Consider the following 17,992-nt stretch of genomic DNA (forward strand, 5'->3'; position numbering starts at 1 on the left):
TGTATCCACTTATCTTTAAATCCCAAGTAATCCTTTCTCTCGATTATTCCGTCGGTCCTGAAAACAAGTACGATAGCCACTGGTTATCAAGTTGTATATTTTTTTAAAATCATCTTTTAATCAGCGGACCAGTGGAACAATGACTCACTGCGTCAGTCCGTCCATCCGTCAGTCAGCCAGTCAGTCTGTCTGCCAGTTAGTCAGTCAGTCAGTCTGTCTGACTGTCTGTCTGTCTGTCCGTCCGTCCGTCCTTCAAGGAGTGAGTGAGTGAGTGAGTCAGTCAGTCAGTCAGTCGGTCTATTGGTGACCATACATCAGTCAATCATCAGTCAGTCAGTTTGACAAGCAGGCAGGCAAGCAGTCTGTCTTGTTTTCTCTCCGTCTGTTTTTCCGTCTGTCTGTCTGTCTGTTTGCCTAGCTGTTTGTCTGTCTGTCGGTTAATCGGCGTGTCAATCTGTCTGTCTGTTAGTCAGTCAGTCAGCCAGTCGGCCAGTCAGTCAGAAAAGTGATCAATCACACATAGTTCATGTCTTTGAAGGGCTGCACATCGATTTTCAGGTACTTCTAACTTTCCGACTCATTTTTTCATTCATTTAAGCTGTCTGTTCTTGGACCAACTGACTGCTTTTGCTGTCGGCTCAGTATTTCCGTTCTAATAAATAAAGGCCAAAAAAGGACAAGAAAGTAAAACCTTCGTGTGTACATATCTCTGTTTTGGGGTTCCATCAAATCTCACGTAAAACGAATAAACCATATAACAAGCAAACAAAATTTATGGGGTATACACCTTTAACTCGATCGCTTCTCCCCAACGTTTTCTCTGAACATTCCTATAAAGTTTCCTCCTGGTCGATAACGTGCCACAATGAAGATCTGTTTTGAATATCCTGAACCTGTTGAAGCTTGCGCCACTCCTACCGCTTTGGTGGCTTTCCACACAACCTAGAAAGTCGAGAACAAAATTATTATAGCCTATGTACGTATCGACCTACCTTATGTTCAAAAACTGAATTAACTGTATGCATATTTTATTGGGTATGATTTATATAATTAATAAAATTAATATAATTTATACAATTTAATTCCATATTTATAAACTGATTATCCCGATGGTCAATGAGTGAAATGTTATTTGGACAATACAGGTTTTGCAGCGTCAATTTTTTCCTCCCGAAAATACACGATGGAAACAGTATTGTCTTCCGGGTAGCATTCCAAGGTGTCTGAATGTACAGAAAATTTTACCGGGCCAATCCAGAGGGACCAATCTATTATTGGGAATTGAAACGATGTAGTTTTTCAAATGCCAAAATTTGTAAGAAAAACATAAAGCACTAGTATTGACTCACTGTTAAATGTACACCAAAGCTCTTGGCTTCAAAATAGTCATCAACATTTCCAAGCGGTCCTCGAATCTGTGTCTATGTTCGTCTTTCGGACAATGTTTCAGTCTTGAGTTTCATTAGTCGCTATAGCAGCTGTTTAGTTGTATAGGTAAAAAGGTAAAGTCTGCATACAAGCCAAGTGGCCCATCAGGCCGGCGCTTATCTCTGGTTTCTGTAACATGAAGCAACTAGGACTATTTGTGCTACCCCCTGGATGGGATGCTAGTCCATCGCAGGGGCTTCCCCCAACATTAAACTCGCTGGTACCCATTTCATGATACACCTGGGTGGAGAGAGGCACTGTGAGAGTAAAGTGTCTTGCCCAAGAACACAACACAGTGTCCCCGGCTAGGGTTCGAACCCGCACCGCTCGATCCGGAGTAGAGCGCACTAACTATGAGGCCACCGCACCTCCCACAATTAGTTGCCTACCTGCGTAAAATGACCAGCCTCTTGTGAAAAACCAGGATTCTTGTAATCATACTTCGGCTCTTCACTGTCGTACCTGTCAGAAAAGAAAAGAACAATTTAATTTAACAAATGACTACGTAAGTATCGTATCTTTCTGACGTGCGATCTGGTGACGTAACATGATTAATGACGTAGTGCTGAGCTACCACATTTTCTACACAACTTCTCAAACTCGTTAATAATTCATCAAGTTTAAACAAAGGTAATCATGACCGTGACGGTGTTTGGATATCTGATCTTAATTAGCATACATTCGTACCGTTTAATTTTCTACGCGTAGTATTTCCAACTCTCTTCTCGGTGTTTTGAAAAGTGCTCAAGTATGGTCTTTATTGTTTGATATGTTTTCGAGTGATGTATTCTGCGACTGCATGTGTGGAAGAAAAAACGTTGAATAGATGGTACGTAATGTGCTAGACTGAGATCCCTGGTCGAGTGTTCGTATCCGGCTTTTGCTGCTTTTGCCTTCGTGTTTGATGATTCTCAGGCTCTTCACTATGCACACAGTGCCTCTTTCCATGCAGTAATAGATGCTGGACTAACATTTTAGCTGCTAAAAAACTTACCATCCTTCCAAAGCGTCCGTACAGTCTGCGGTTTGATATCCTACAAACAAAGCCAGGTTTTCTCCCTCCCCTTCCAGGTCTGGGTCATGACGCATTTTCGCTGTTGCAGCTAAATGATCAGCCCAGACCTGAGCATGCTGCACTAGTTTATCATCCCAGATCAGCGGACCAGATCCATGCAGTGCGCGTCTGTCGTTGTGTGCTTTCAAGCAGGCATTTTCTATCCAACCAAAATGGGACATAAAATGTTACTGGTATTTCCTCCTTATTAAACGATTGTAAGGGCCGTGCAGCTGGGAGATCAGCAATCGCGTAAGGTATTTCTGGTAACGACTAAGCAAACACGGGCTAATGAACGTTAAGAAGAAGTTTATTACATAGATTCCGTTCACATTTTACTGTTCCAAAATGTGACGGGAAACATCTAGTAAAGGGAATTTAAATGCTTATTATAATACACCCCTCGGGGCTTTTCAGTATCAAACTACAATTACAATAATAGCGTTAGCCCGTGATCTGGATTTAAACACCGGCTGCCTAAGCCACCTCGAGAGGGTTTAGGCCTTTCCTGCAAGGGAAAAGCTTATTCGTACACATAGAAAATATTACCCACCTACAGATGTTAGACTCGGGAGGGGCGTCGGTGGTAGCAATGTTGTGCTTTGCATTCTGATAGGCGAGGGACCAGCAGTTGTTGGAACTGTTCCGGTAGCTCGCTTGTTACCCACGTTCTCTTTAAAAATTCTTAAAAAGTTTCCTCTCGGACGATAACGAGCCACAATGAAGATTTGTTTTGAAGAGCCTGAACCGACAGCAGCCTGGGCCACTCCCACTGCTGTGGTAGCTTTCCACACAACCTGTGGATAGACAAAGGGAACGCTTGGTGTGTTAAAAAGTTTGGAGGTGAAATAATCTATAACTAAACAGTGAAAAGATACAGCTTTAGAAAATCTAGCTTTTACCAGCCAGATGTATCTGAGATATTTAACATTGATACATTAATGCTACAATATTTATTTTGGATGAGTTTACCTGCGTGAAATGACCGGTTTCAGGAGAAAATCCCGGCTTTTCGTAATTATACTTTGGCTCCTCGTGGTCGTACCTGTGGCAGAAGACGAGTTTTCTCTGTCAATAAATAGTAAATGTAGTTCATATGTCCATGATTTAATATTATCTTTCCTTGCGATATCAAAAAATCATCTATGTACTAAAAATTCAAAACTAAATTTCAGGCCAAAATGGCAATGTCAGTTAACTTACCATCCTACTAGAGCGTCCGGTAAGGTGTCCTTGAAACAAAGCCAGGTTTTCTCCTTCCTCATCCAGATCTGGGTCATGACGAATTTTCCCTGTAACAGCCAAGTGATCAGCCCAGACCTGAGCATGCTGCACCAGTGTGTCATCCCAGATCAGTGGACTTGCTCCATGCAGTGCGCGTCTGTCGTTGTGTGCTTTCAAGCAGACATTTGCTACAAAATCCAAAATTGCGTACAGTAGCAATAAAACAGTGTAAATTAATCAGTAAAACATCTACCAACTTGGCATACCTTCCGCTGTCAGATTTGTGGGTGGTGTGGAAGGTTGGGATGTTGCAGCTGGTCTACTGGCGGTTGCAGGGCTTGAGACCACTGTTGTTTTACTGGTAGTCAGAGGTTTAGATGCAGTACTCTGTTCGCTAGTGGTAGAAGGATTCCAAATGGTACTAGGTTCACCCGTGGTCGAAGGAAAGGATATGGTACTTGTTTTGCTAGTGGTTGTAGCACTGGAGGTGGCAGGCAGTTTACAAGTAACTGAGAGGTTATAAGTGGTAGTTGATCCCGTGGAGGTGGAAGGATCAGGCGAAGGCTTACTCTCAGTCGCTGGTGATTCTAAAAAAACAAGAGGAAAGCACTTGATAGTCATGTCAAGGTATGTGGTGAGGACGTAATATTGTCGTTTATTTTTTTCTTGAACATCTCAGTGGTCAGGATTGGAATCTCTGAGACTTCGTGCAAAGCTGTTTTCGTTACTGACCTTTCTATCATTAATGACATACATGTATAGGTATATAAATTATATCTTCTTATTATTTGTATCTTTATTTCTCGTAAGAGCCTTTTTTCCTTTTATTAGAGGTACAAGCTTATTATTTAACTTATTTTCCCGAAATACTCGATTTGATCATAATAGCTCAATTGCCACTATGTATACAACATTAGTTTACCAATTTGCTGCTCGCTGAGGCTCGTTTCATTCAAGTGCAAATCGTCGCTCCAAACACTAAAATTGTTGTTTCGTCGGTGATCTCTCAAAAGTAATCGTTTTTTTGTTCCTGAATTATCGAAATACGAATGGAGTCTCCAAGAATTATGATCAATTTTTGAATTTTAATTGCGTTTCAACGTTTCTATGCTTCCTGCGTGGAAATTATGCAGAAAGAAACTTACTGTAACAAAAGCCGCATGTTGTTTGACAGTTGGTCAACATATACTGATAGTGTCGGCTGTTAGGCTGGCAATAACCGGCCCTTTTCCAGTAAGCACAGACTGACACTTTATCTGCCTGAGGGAAGCAACCTTGAAGACGTAAAGATAAGATCAGATAACATGTAAGATTATTACACATGGCATGGCACGGAATGAGGGATAAAGTAATCCTATTCAACATGACAGTCAAACAGTGACGAAATTGTTGAGCCTCATCATTTGATCGAAGGGGAGGTACTCCTCAAAGTTTTTGATACGGGGGTGCAGCCCGAAACTTGGAACCCTTACCCTATTTTAGACCAAAAAGTGTGATTTTCCGCACGCTATTTCAGACCAGAGCCAAAAATCGATACCTCATTTCAGGCTTCTAAAATTAGTACACGGCTCTAAGAATATGACCGCTGCTAACCAGAGGGTGTGGTTTTTTAACTAATACGAACTCTTTTTACTCTTATTTATTTTAGCTTATAGTAATTTATTAGGTAATTCTTAGTTATGTCATTTTTAGGTGATTTTTATTTAGGAGGGCTCCACTGAAAACCGCCTTTGGCGAGTTGGATTCCCTCACTAAATATTATTATTATTATTATAAATGGCTACCATCGGCCAAACCATTTGAGTAGAGCTACAATGTTGATACGAAAAAAAAAATAGTTCCTTGTAATCAAAATCCTTAATGCCAAGCCAGACTCAGTGAGACATACTATTTTTCGGACCAAAACCTCTCAAAAACCACACCCTTTGGGGCCGCACATGCCTATATAGCTCATTGAAGGGAGTACCCCCGGAGGTGTTTGATCCGAATTAAGAGAGACCAGGTGTAACATCGGCCAGTTTTCGTTCAGTGGTCAGGTGCTGTTTGATTACTCAACAATTTTGACAGGTCTCGTAAGCCTTCAAACTTAACTGAATTTTATCAAAATTTCACGCTCAAAATTTGCTGTCCAATTGGCTGTAGCAAACAGATTTGATTTTTGTGCTCTCTTCTAGGCCCTAAGCTTACAAGAGATGTTACAAAGCCTATAAAATGGCCAAGATTGTGTTTCTGGGCAAGATTTTAGGAAGATTCGTGGCATTTCTTTTCGCTCAGATCCAAATTTCGCATACGTTATCTAATATTTTACTCACCACACAAGCGGCATGTGGCTGGACAGTACGCTCTCATAAATGTGTAATGCGCGCTTCCATGTCGACAATATCCCATATTTTTCCAATAGTTACAATGAGAATTATCTGGACAGTCATTCTCTGTGATTTAACAAAAACATATAGTGGTCATCACAAGCAAAAAATCTAGTATATAGACATGAAGCTACTGTATAACAACATTTTAATCAACTTTGATCAGAAGCGTGTTAATTAGAAGCGATTAACTACGATCAGAAGCATATCACCTAGATCTTGGTGATATGCTTCTGCTTTGATTTAATAGTAACGTTTACACATAAGACCGCGGGCATTATTTTCCAAAAGCAGCTAACCACAGGTAGTGTACTGGTCATAGCCTTGAGTTTCCCCAGATTCTGAGTTTTTTCAGCTATGTCCTTATAAGACCATGACGATAAAGCACCTTGCGGTTTCCATGTGTTGGCTACGAGCAACTCATGAAAATGTGAACGTTTTAGCAACAATTCGACGCACACTCAAGAACCCTTTCTTCGGTGGAATTCCGTTCATGCAAGTAACCGCTAGTTTCAGGTTGCTACCACAGCAGGGTATCCACAGGTTTGACCGTATAAACTGTATTTACCAGCAGTGTGTACCAGGAACGCGTGTAGTGAGAGGAAATAATTTTTATCTGGCATGGTGAGAGCGAATTTCTCAGATTCTTATCAGGCTGATATGTGAAAAATAAAACGCGCCCTCCCCTCAATGATAGAGTTAAAAGAAATGTAAGGTGCAAAGTTTGAGGAGCGTGCACAACATGCGTAGTGGTCCTCGCGTGTTTTCTGTATTTATCGCGCGTGCCCGCCTTACGTCATTCTTGCCTCCCTACATCATTCCTACTCAGGTTCCAAATCCTGATAATTTTTTTTAAAAAAGTAACCCGTGTATGAAATGTCGACAGTTTCCTGGTGATCTGATGATAAACAAATGACATAAAACAGAGGATTCAGCCGGAAATAAACACCAGCAACAATGGTTTCCGCTACCCGAAATATTGCACAATCATTAATGGGTAACAAATTACCTCCACATAGGCCACATGTTTTCTTACACCTCACTGCCATTGTTCTGAAGAAAGCCTTGCGTGGATTGCAAAACCCCAATCTTTGCCAGTAGTTGCAGTAGATGTAATCCGAATAGACACAAACCTTGTCTGTGGAGAATATGTTAAACCACTGTTAAGTATGCGTGAGCTGTAGGTTTAATAATTGTTCTGTAAATGCATATCGCACACAAGAAACAATGTACTCGATCGCCACGAAATACTACAGAGATCGGCAAAATGGTGAATTTCTTAAGATTTCACTGATATCAATACTGAGATCACAATACACAAATGTTATCGGTAATTTGAGTCCGGGTTTAGCTTAGCTTAGTTTATAGCCCACGTTGATGGTTGCTGCGTCTTGCTAGAAAAGCAACGGCGCGCACATGAGCAACGAAGAGTCGAGATATGACCAGATATTGATTTGTCATGGCGTAAGAAGCAACGCTAGCTTCAGAACGTTGTATACGATATATTTACCAAGGTAGTTACCTGATTGCCAAATCATTACCGTCTATTTGGTGCATTTGATATAACGAGAATCGTGAAACCTTGGGTTAGATTACCAGTTCGAGGTCGGCTTATTCGCTCAAACTACCTCTTGCTGGACACTAGGGTTCTAGGCTGTGAGAATTACGGCCAACTTTACGAGCGAATGAGAATATAAAATATAATGGTAAGCCCAGAAGAGCCTCTCTTGTTTTGTTGCTTGGCTTCCGCCTCCACAATTTGCTGAGGCTATACGGACACGCCATGATCTTAAAACTAACAGTTTCTCAATAAGCTATGCCTCAATACCCAACTAATAGAACAATCAAACAACAATACTTACAAGAACGTGATTGTCGTGTTTTTCCCTGGAGGGGAACAAGTAGAGCAGAGAAGGTTATCAAGAGCAGTGTGCAACGCATTTCGTGTCGCTGGGTGTAAATACTACAATGATCTTGCCTTCCTTTCAATAAAAAAAGATGTATGTTACACAGTCAGAGGTAGGGGGCGTTCCTGCCATCCGCGGGACGTTTTGCAGACTTCTAGTTTGTATCCCTCACGTATGTACACTTGAATTGGTGTGCCGTTGGTCAGTCCTGTTGAGTCATCTGCTAATTTGAGCTACAACACAGGATCCGTAAAACATTTCGCGTTCCTTACATGTTATGTTGACAAAGGCCAGGCAGTTGTGCCCGCACGGATGCCTGCGCTAAACCGTTCATGAACCTGCTCGTTGGTCAGGCAACTGATGACAGCATGATTCCAGGAAGAAGTAAAAATTCCAATAAAATATAAACCGAAAACAGAAGACGGAGGTCAAGTGCTTTAACCCACTAAAAACAATAGTAAATACTTCCCGGTACATATTATAATATATAAAACGTGCAAACGCCCGTTGGCGTGATGTGTTTGTCTTTCAACACCACACGAGTTCTATGAGTAACATCAAGTAACATCAACAGTAACACACGTACAGCCCCCGGGTAGGGGTACTCCCAGAAAAATTAGTTGAAGCCTATAATAGCCCATATAAGGGAGTACCCCTCCCCGGACGTACACTGACACAGTCATAGATACATACGACTTTCGGACGAATGTATGCTGGCAATACGGCGCATGGAATCTAACGTTTCTTTTCTTTTCGTGTATTTTACTTGTCAAGAGCCTATCTGATGGGCTCCTGACTTGTTTGTATTCGCATGTACCTGTGAGTATTCGTATGTCATTACGCTTGGTGACCTTAGGACAGGTGATGAAAGCTTCCTTCGAGAAATTTCGGATAATAACTCTTACGTAGCCTTGAGGAGTTTGAGGAGCGCCGCGTAGGCCTTAAAGGCTACCACTGTGATAAGGCGGCGTGGCCGAGAAGTTTAGGGGGCTGGATTTGAAATCTAGAGGTACTTGGGTAAAGTCCTACCTGGTCAGTCCCTACCGGGAACTCCCGTATGAAAAAGCCCGGGTTTGCTCGTTGTATCTTTTAGGGATTAAAAAAAGCGGTTTTGGTGCCTCTAGGGTGTTCAGCCTCAAGTGGTCCTCAAGGGTACTGAGCCGAAACAAAAATGACAACTGGATAATCTGTTGAACAGGAGCACCCAACGTATCGTTTCGGTAAATTATCTGTTCGGAAGCCTTTAATCCCCTCTGATTTTCTTAAGATAATTGTCACCTCGAACTTTCATGATATGAGAAATTTAATGTCTGTTGTTTTCGGATTGATAAAAATGTCGCTTTGGGTACCGAAAAAAGGTCAGCTATCATTTTCTGAAAGGCGATAAGATCTAAGGTTTTCGGGAAATGGACAAAAATGCCCTAATAAATTCGAGAATACTCAAGTTCCCCTAGAATAGCCGGACAGATAATTTTTTTTTAGCGCAACCTAAAATTAACCTAAAGAACTTTAAAAGTATCCCAGATAGCCTAAAACAGCGCTCAAAAGCATTCGAGAGAAAACGGTCGTTGTGTGCCCCTGGTTGATTTAGAATTGGTACCTTTAAGGTTGAAAAACATTTCAAGGCGCACCCACAAAGCAGGATCTTGGTACCTTTTAGAGGTTCTTTTCAAAAGGTCCGACGAGCACCCCTTCCTTTTTACATGGGATTCCCTCCCGGGGGCTTTCGTCTGTTATTACGGATGACGAGGATAGAATAAGACTAAAGCTTAGCACAGTATTGACTTATGCTGAACACAGTAAAATCTCACGGGGAGGCTCCGCCTCTGCGTTTTTGATAACAGTTAGCTTTATTACGATCATGATCTTTGAAGACCCGTTTCAAACGCCATTGTATGTCCTCGAGTCGAACAACACTTGGTTTGTAGACGTCAAATGTAATAGTTGTTGCAAACCAAAACGCGAACAGTCGATTGTGCAGAAAATCGAAAGAAATGTTTTCTAATTATTTATGAATTGAGTTCGGCACGGTAGTAGTTCGACGTCTGAAACCAAGAACGCTTGCCCCCACTCCCTCCCCCCGGGGAATGGACTTGATCAAAGAGCTTTTAAGGTAGCTTTAAGCAAATGAACGGCTAACCCACAAGACAACTTGTGTGGGTTAGGCATGGCTTAGAATGGGAGAAGAATAACTTTTCTATCTTTCTGCTTAAATTTGGTAGACACACATATGGAATGAATACATGAATGAACGAATAAATGTATACCTATAGTTAAGTGCTAATAGTAAGATAACAGTAAAAAGCAACTTAATGGAGACACAAATGCTACAACCGGTTAAAATGCTAAAATTAAATATATCTGACCAAATTCGCAAAAACATGCCCGCATTGGCTCAAAGACAGTCCCACCGGCCAGAAGTCCTCTGACTCCCCCCCCCCCCCCCCCACCGCTGGCTAAGAGATTGGCCCCTCACGCATGCACATGGCATGGACCACTCCAGCAGGGTGCCGTGTCGACGCAGAAGCCTCAAACAAGTTTAAACAACTGAATAAAATACCCAGAAACACAGTCAACATCAAGGTTATTTAACGCTGAAAACTCAAAGTCTAGCTAGCTGGGGGTGTCAGTACAAGACACCCTCGCCTCCCTCCTGCTTTTGACAGCTGGCCGCCAGCAAACTACCAACAGATAGGCCAGTACCTGGGCCATGTGCCCGGCCTGGCCTTAACAGAGTCCCCCCTGGGTTTAAGGTCGCTAGCTTAGCAAGTGAAAACCTAGCGGGCATGTCTTTGCGAAATCGCTCAGATATACAATATTAAGATATATACAAGATATAATACAAGATTATCGCTGGAACAAGATCAGTGACATCACTGAATGCGCCGTGCCTGCATTACACCGCTTTTGGGAAGCCACAAAAACGTTTACTTGGACTACGCTCTAGTCACAGTTGCCTTATGTTTAGTTTGAGCTGCCGATACAGCCGGTTTGAGCTCATGGTTTGATTGCAGGGAAATTCGAAAGCTGAGAAAGCTATAGGACGAGCTGGTTGTAATTGTACATGATTTCAATACCCCACACTGGTTTTTACCCTTCGTATTTCCTCGGAAAATCAAACTCCCGGTAAATCACGTGGCCATCTCACACTATTAGCATTTCAGCCCCATCCTTTGTATACTTTGAGTAACACAATCTATAATATTGTGCTCTGTACAATCAACGATATTTCCAAATTGTTTACAAATTGTTTACAATCTAAAGCTAAAAGAGATTTGATGTATTTCCTTTTTGGTATTTAGAAATAATTCCGTTCGTTAAGACCGGAGATTAAAATTATAGAGTAACGATTATATAACGAATTACAATTAGTTAGCTTCAATTACCTAATAACATATCACGTTAGATAATTGGGCATGTAATGTGTCCTTTCCAGGGATCTTTGGAAAGTAATTTTATAATACTTCTTGATCCTTTTTTCTTTAAATTTGGGTTTTTACATCTTTCAATTGCCAAGCTCTTCTAAACTATATTCGGTATCTATGCGTTTTCTACCTATATTTCAAACAATAGCCGCCTACGCTATTAAATTGTTATTATTATACATTAAAAAGGGCAAAACTGTTCTCAATGTGCCTTATTATTGCTAATGTTTACGGTAAGTTCAGCTAAAACCATTCCCGCAAAACGGGAGTGATTTCAATCGCGAGATAGCTATTGGAAGATGCCCATATATGTAGGGGCTGTTTAATCGGAAAATTGCACAAACTGCCTGTGGGACAAATAAACTGATCTTGGTGCGGCCATCACGAAAGGCGCTGAATCACCATGTGTGCCAATCTAGCTACGTGAACCAACTCCCGCTATTTCAGGCCACTGATACCGTTAAGAACCAAATGATTTGAAATCTAATATAAGAGACTTACAAATATTCATGAAAAACGGACAGAAAAGGCGCAACTATAATGTCTGTAACTGCTTATGGTAAGAATGTTAAGGCCAGATAGAAAATTAATTTAAACGTTTAAAACTGCTCGTCTATTTCAAACTTGTGTAACTTCAATAATATCTTAGAGCAATCGTCAATTGAGCATCTTTGGAAGAAAGCAGTTCATTACAGTTGATAATCACAACAAACATAAACAACACAACGAACCAATGAAAATTTGAAGCAGATAGTGATACACGTAACCGGCGCTAAGCGCGTGCAAGGTCCATACAGCGGAAAATGTGACTGATTTTGCATCTCATTAGTTGAAGACACTGGTGGAAGCACTTCCGGATTATTTTCGACACTAATTGAAGACTGCTCTTCAAATCATCAAACTCTGTGCCTTTTCTCAAACTTTGGCATAGCTTCAACAATGAAAGAAATATTTATGGTGGCTTAAAATACAGAAAAATTATTTGGCCCTCTTGGACTGTTGATCCGTTAGAGTCAGCCATCTCCTCTGCTGGAACATTCGAGAACGTAACTGTCAGGTGAGGATTACAAAATCTGATTGCAGAGCCGTCAAAGCTTCTTGCCAATTCAGACATATTGGCTTCGGCCTCGACCAGGGAAGCTGCAATGTACTGCTGGCCGGCGGTCAGAAGTATCGGTTGGTCGAAATAAACGGGGTAGTCGGGTATTCCGTGACGAAAAGTATGCTGCGTAGTTTTAGAGGCGATGGCAACACCCGAGATGTTGCTGACTTTGATGGTCAAAGTTACAGGAATGCCTTCTTGTGCGGTGGAACCAACAGCAATTCCCAAGAGTTTGTGGTTCGCGCTTAGCGAAAAAGCGATCTTGTCGAATTTGCCGGTGTTTGGCGAGTAAGGTGGGTCGAAAGAGAACGTGGGAAGCCTTAGACAGAAGAATGATCCTGCCAAAAAAAAAACTTAGATAAAAAACAAAGAAGCAAACAGTTAAAATTTCAAAACTTGGGCAATTTATTATTAACGATGCAGCATGTAATTTTCGGCAGTGAATCGCGAACCCCGAAGCTCTCTTGCGAAACAGTAAACCCGCCAGGAGGTAAGGTGACCGCAGTATTGTCACTTCATTTGAAGGTGAATCAAGGGATACAGTAGTAGTGAATGTATTGCTAATTTGGTGTGTTAAGTGAAAAGAAAGCTGCGTCACTAACATGATAAAGGTAACAGGTAAAGTCTGCATTTCTCCTGATTTCTGTAGCGTGAAGCGACTTGGAATATTTCTACTCCCCCTGAATCAGATGCTAGTCCATCTCAGGGTTACCTCCAGTATTAAATTCGCTGGTACTCCTTTTGACACCTGAGTGGAGAGGGATACTGTGAGAGTAAAGCGTCTCATCTTGTCAAGAACACAGCGCAATGTCCCCGGCCAGAGCTTCAACCGAGACCGCTCTATCCGGGGTCGAGCGCACTAATCATGAGGCCACCACGCCTCCAGTAACATAACTTACCTAACTGACAGTTTGAACCAGAATAAAAAAACGTGCAGCTACAGGTGTATCCTCCTCCAGATAAAGGGATACAGGTTCCACCGTTCAAACATGGATTACTGGTCACACAGGATAAATCTTAAAGAAAAACAAAAAAAAAACAATAAATTGTCAAAAGTTTCGTAGATAGAGTCGTGGAGCAGCACTGGGCAAAAACGCTGCTGTCGAGAGGAACCGTCGACTTGTACTTACGTGCCTCCAATTCAAAATTAAGGGCGACAGCAACTACAGGCTTCTAACTTTTTTTAGCTCTGATAAAGGGGTGGAGAAGAAACCGAAATCTTGGAAAGATGAAGGCAGATTCAAAAACGATTTCTTGGAATGTGATTTGCAAAGCAATTCTTCGAAGATTGCAGTCCAAAATATTTGGTATTGGCTTCTTTACAACTGCCCTCCGAACTCGCTGGTCAGTTTTTCAGTATCTAGTGAATATTAATAGATACAGCTTCCTACAGAGGTGATACACACTACTGCTTTATTAACCTTGAAGAATACTTACTCACCAAACTCACAGTGTACACCTCCGTTTCCAGAATAACAGCTGCATGTGTACTGATTCACGCCGTCCACACAATCTCCATTGACACACGCGTTACTTACACAATCGTCAATATCTTGTTGAAAAAAGAACCAAGATCTTGTACTTAATTTGTGCAAGGCAGTTCGTAATATTGGCTGCCTCAGGTCACTTACTGCCAGTCAGGTTATGAAAAAAGGGAGTAACTTTAGCTAGGTTTAGAGAAAACGTAATTTGGTCAAATAACAAGTACTTTTTGAACCGCAACATAAGCAGACAGCAAATTACCTCCACCCAGTATTTTTACTCTAACATCAGTTTCTCTATAGATAACTATTATTTGCCTAGTAGCTACACCTTATTCGATTATTCAACGCGCGGATATTTTACAAGCAATGAGCAAAGTGTCCTCGCGTATCATATGTTAAAGCCATCCAATAAGGAGTTTATTAATCCACTGCTGTCATTTTTAGTTTTTCGGCTTCTAATATGTGAATTACATCCCGCATCATCCTAAAATCGTACTCATCGCGTGAGGCGCGAGCGAATAACAGAAAAACATATACGACTCTGCAATGTAATACGAGCTCATGACCTAATATGGTAACGTGGCGTATCAGTGTAATAATAAGTTCATTTATAACTTACTTGTTTCGCACTGGAGTCCGGTGAATCCAGGGATACAATTACATGTGAATTTGTTCACTCCATTAACACATACACCTCCATTGCTGCATGGGTTGCTTTCGCATTCATCAAGATCTGTCAAACATGAATAGCAGCTGTCAGTAATCTTGTTTATATCCCAGTCCGATTGTAACTTGCAAAGGCGATAATTCCCAAGATGGGAATGATATCCCGCTAATTAAAGAAGGCGTGGCATTCACCGTTGCCGTAGATAAGGTAAACCAATTAAATTTACTGTCAGCCTGAAGAATATTTTGGTAAATGTAGAATGGAGCTAAAACGGCAACAGAGCCTGATATATTATTTGGATTTATTACTTAAAGTTTTGGGGTGGAAGGGGTGATGATACTTAACTGGGGAGCTGTGGGCCCGCTCACAAATCGTAAGGCTTTCTGGGCAATATGTTAGTGCTAGATTACTTAATTGCCTCTTGTGCACCCCGGATAGCCCGGTCTCGGAACTGGTAACCAAACGGAGCTCCAGCAAAAAGCTGGAGGGAGTAACCACCCCTTCAATGGTTTTCAGTAGTTACGGAAACGAATACTATAAATTACACCTTGCCTCGACAACAAATAGAGGAGGAGGAGGGCGAGTTAAGGGGGAGGCAGAATTTTCTACAAACAAAGGCAAAAGGGCACAAAATTTCTCCTAGAGTTACGACGCAAAGCAAAGCAGATGGATGATTAACAGATTGGAACTTTAAAATTTTGTCAAACTGAGATACAGTCACGGCCCGCCTATGGTTTATTTACCAATGAGGTGTGCGCATGAGCGGGCAAGTTGTGTGAGCTAAGAAGTAACCGAAACCACTCTCCGTCTTAGCGTTTATAACAAGATGTCCGTATTAGAGATGTGCCCATAAAGCGGGGCTCAGCTGTACAGGCAAATTCTCACCAGTTTTTATTCCCCTTAGCAATGAAAAAAGGTCTAAAAAGGTAAATAGCTTGTCTTACCAACTTCACAGTTGACGCCTGTATTTCCCGGATGACAGTTGCAAACGTACTGATTTACACCATCGATGCAGTTTCCATTGACACATGGACTGCTTGCACACTCATCAATGTCTGGTTACGCAAAACAGGAGAATGTTCCTAGACAGTATTTTTTGGTGCGCTATATTCTGGCAGCACTGTAACGGGAATTGCTGATTTTTGGTCGAGACCGTTCCCAAATTATGACGTCACTATGGGCACCCAGATGAAAGGATATTAGGGGAATTGTCGAAGGGAGTGCGTAGTCTGATGAACCACGGAGCAAGGGCAGTATTTGGAATAGGTCTGAAATGCTTACTGGTGAATTTCTAGTAAATGATTAGAATTTTACGGGAACTCCGCTTTTAGACTTGGCTAAAACTATATTTTAGGTACAATAAGTGGATTTTAGTCTGAAGTATCCGTACACTTACGCTCGTCGCTTTTATTTTGCCTCGCTCTACGTGGTCGCTATGTTAACTGGTACGTCAAGACTAACTAATGGGTCGAAACATTCTCACTGATATCAGACAAAACAAAATTATTCCGTCAACTAAACTGTATGGAAAAGATAACTTACCTATGCCACAAAGGGTTCCAGTAAATCCAGGGGGACAGGTGCAATTGAACCCGTTCACTTGATCCACACACGTAGCTCCATTGATGCAGGGGTTGCTGGCACATTCATCAATATCTGTAAGACATGATTGAAAGCTGTCAGTCCGGCAAACTACATTACTCACATGGTCTATGCTGTAATACTCCGTCGGAATGAGGCCCAGAGACCGAAACAGCTTACACTGACCACTAAAAGTCCGAAACTTTTTTATTTCGGGGGAGAGGAAGAGCAGACACAGGATGAAAGCCCTTCTACAACACATCATGATGTGTCATTATCCACTGGTGGACCCTCACGGACTGTGATTTAAGAGTAGTATTACCAAACTCTCTATGATTAATGATGTAATTTAGACACTTTGTTAGTACTTAAGGTGGCTCCATAGGGTAATCATTTATCACGTTGCGCGCGCAAGTGTTATGTTTTGAATGCTGTTTTTGCATTCTTGTTTACACCCAGTCCTCTCAAACTTACTAAATGTAATAAGCAGTGATGATATGCTGATTTACTCGGGCTCTCTTCAAATCTTGGCTTTTGATGTTGATTTATAAATGCCCAAACAAATGCGTTGTTTACCGTTTTTATGGCTTTATTTGTGATTTTCTTGAATTTCTTTCGGTGAAATTTTCCAAAATTTTTACAGTACATTGAATACGGCGGGATACAAATTTTAAACACGAAAAAAGTAGGGTTTGTAGTGGCAGTTTTTTAGATTTTTGCAAATTTATTTCTTTTACTGCTGCAGAAAAACTGGTCAGATAGATTTAGCTGAAAAACGAGCTCCAACTAAAGTAAAATATAGGAAACGCGGGAAAATTCACTGTCAGTTTTGCTTTTTTGTGCTCATGTTGACGTCATAAAATATCGAAAGACAGTGACGTTTTCCTTTGAGCGCGCGCAGATTACTTGAGCTTTCGTCCTAAACGCGCGTGCGATCGTAAAACTATAGGGAGCCACCTTAAAATTGTTTCAAAATGGATTTATTTTAATCATCGTCATCAGAAAACTTCATTTTTACGTAACTTTGCGAAAAAATCTTATATAACTCAACAAAGCTATTGATTCAACAATGCTCAAGTCTACAATACGCTGACCTTGTTTACAATTCTTTCCTGTGAATCCAGGAAAACAACTGCACTTGTAACCCCCATCGGATATTTTTGAGCATGTGCCTTTTTCACAGGGCATTCCCAGGCAGCCAACCTTGATATCTATCGCAGAGAGAATGGTATGAAGTTCTGGTGATATTTTACTTTATATAATGATGTATTAAATGTTTTGGGCAAGACCACATTACCCCTTAGAGGACTCGGCATGCAGTGCACCCCATGCATTATATTGCAGCTAAATTACTCTGAGCAAGATCAAATCGCAAATGCTTGTGTAAACCTCAGTTGTTAGCTACAAAAGACCTTGGCTCAGTTTGTTTTGTATCAACTAGTCGAAGCGGTGCCAATCACAATACCGACGCTTTTTATATTCCTTGCTCGATATCATATCTCATCACGCTATAATTAGTATTATGTTTTCGGATTTGCGACTGATTAAATTTGGGAAAAATAAGCACACCAGGAGAGAAAGCTTGTTCAGGAATCGTATATAGGCCACATTACATGGAAGCCTTGGGAAAGGACTAGGAGAAGATAAATATGAAGCTGCTTATTAAGAATTTCTGAGTATAACCACAGAACAGTGGGTTTTTTTTCTTCTGATTTTGTACCACGTTTTAATTTTGTCTTGAGCTGGTTCATTGC

At 41.2% G+C, this 17,992-nt stretch overlaps 2 protein-coding genes across 2 annotated transcripts; both read right to left on the bottom strand.

Moving 5' to 3' along the window:
* Positions 1 to 125: 125 nt before the first annotated feature.
* LOC145463794 (uncharacterized) lies at positions 126 to 4,677 on the bottom strand. The gene is made up of 7 exons (XM_081447591.1): positions 3,973 to 4,677; positions 3,686 to 3,894; positions 3,455 to 3,550; positions 3,036 to 3,279; positions 2,423 to 2,642; positions 1,818 to 1,890; positions 126 to 942 (listed from the first exon to the last, which is right to left on the bottom strand). Exons 1-7 carry the CDS (start codon positions 4,325 to 4,327, stop codon positions 790 to 792), a joined length of 1,350 nt encoding a protein of 449 aa, XP_081303717.1. The 5' UTR covers positions 4,328 to 4,677; the 3' UTR covers positions 126 to 789.
* A 7,254-nt stretch (positions 4,678 to 11,931) lies between these two features.
* Positions 11,932 to 16,604, bottom strand: LOC145463526 (uncharacterized). The gene is made up of 5 exons (XM_081447285.1): positions 16,200 to 16,604; positions 14,610 to 14,723; positions 13,948 to 14,058; positions 13,406 to 13,522; positions 11,932 to 12,844 (listed from the first exon to the last, which is right to left on the bottom strand). Exons 1-5 carry the CDS (start codon positions 16,501 to 16,503, stop codon positions 12,357 to 12,359), a joined length of 1,134 nt encoding a protein of 377 aa, XP_081303411.1. The 5' UTR covers positions 16,504 to 16,604; the 3' UTR covers positions 11,932 to 12,356.
* Positions 16,605 to 17,992: the final 1,388 nt, after the last annotated feature.

This window comes from Orbicella franksi, chromosome 12 (genome assembly GCF_964199315.1).
Source record: "Orbicella franksi chromosome 12, jaOrbFran1.1, whole genome shotgun sequence".
Taxonomy (NCBI): domain Eukaryota; kingdom Metazoa; phylum Cnidaria; class Anthozoa; order Scleractinia; family Merulinidae; genus Orbicella; species Orbicella franksi.

Excerpts from the sequence above, each read along its gene's own strand:
- LOC145463794 (XM_081447591.1), bottom strand. The coding sequence starts at position 4,327 with ATGACTATCAAGTGCTTTCCTCTTGTTTTTTTAGAATCACCAGCGACT. Across the intron at positions 3,551-3,685 it reads CCGGACGCTCTAGTAGGATG|AGAAAACTCGTCTTCTGCCA; the intron begins GTAAGTTAACTG and ends ATTTATTGACAG. Across the intron at positions 943-1,817 it reads AGGCTGGTCATTTTACGCAG|GTTGTGTGGAAAGCCACCAA; the intron begins GTAGGCAACTAA and ends TCGACTTTCTAG.
- LOC145463526 (XM_081447285.1), bottom strand. The coding sequence starts at position 16,503 with ATGATGTGTTGTAGAAGGGCTTTCATCCTGTGTCTGCTCTTCCTCTCC. Across the intron at positions 14,724-16,199 it reads TGGAACCCTTTGTGGCATAG|ATCTTGATGAATGCGAAAGC; the intron begins GTAAGTTATCTT and ends CATGTTTGACAG. Across the intron at positions 14,059-14,609 it reads CGGACTCCAGTGCGAAACAA|ATATTGACGATTGTGTAAGT; the intron begins GTAAGTTATAAA and ends TTTTTCAACAAG.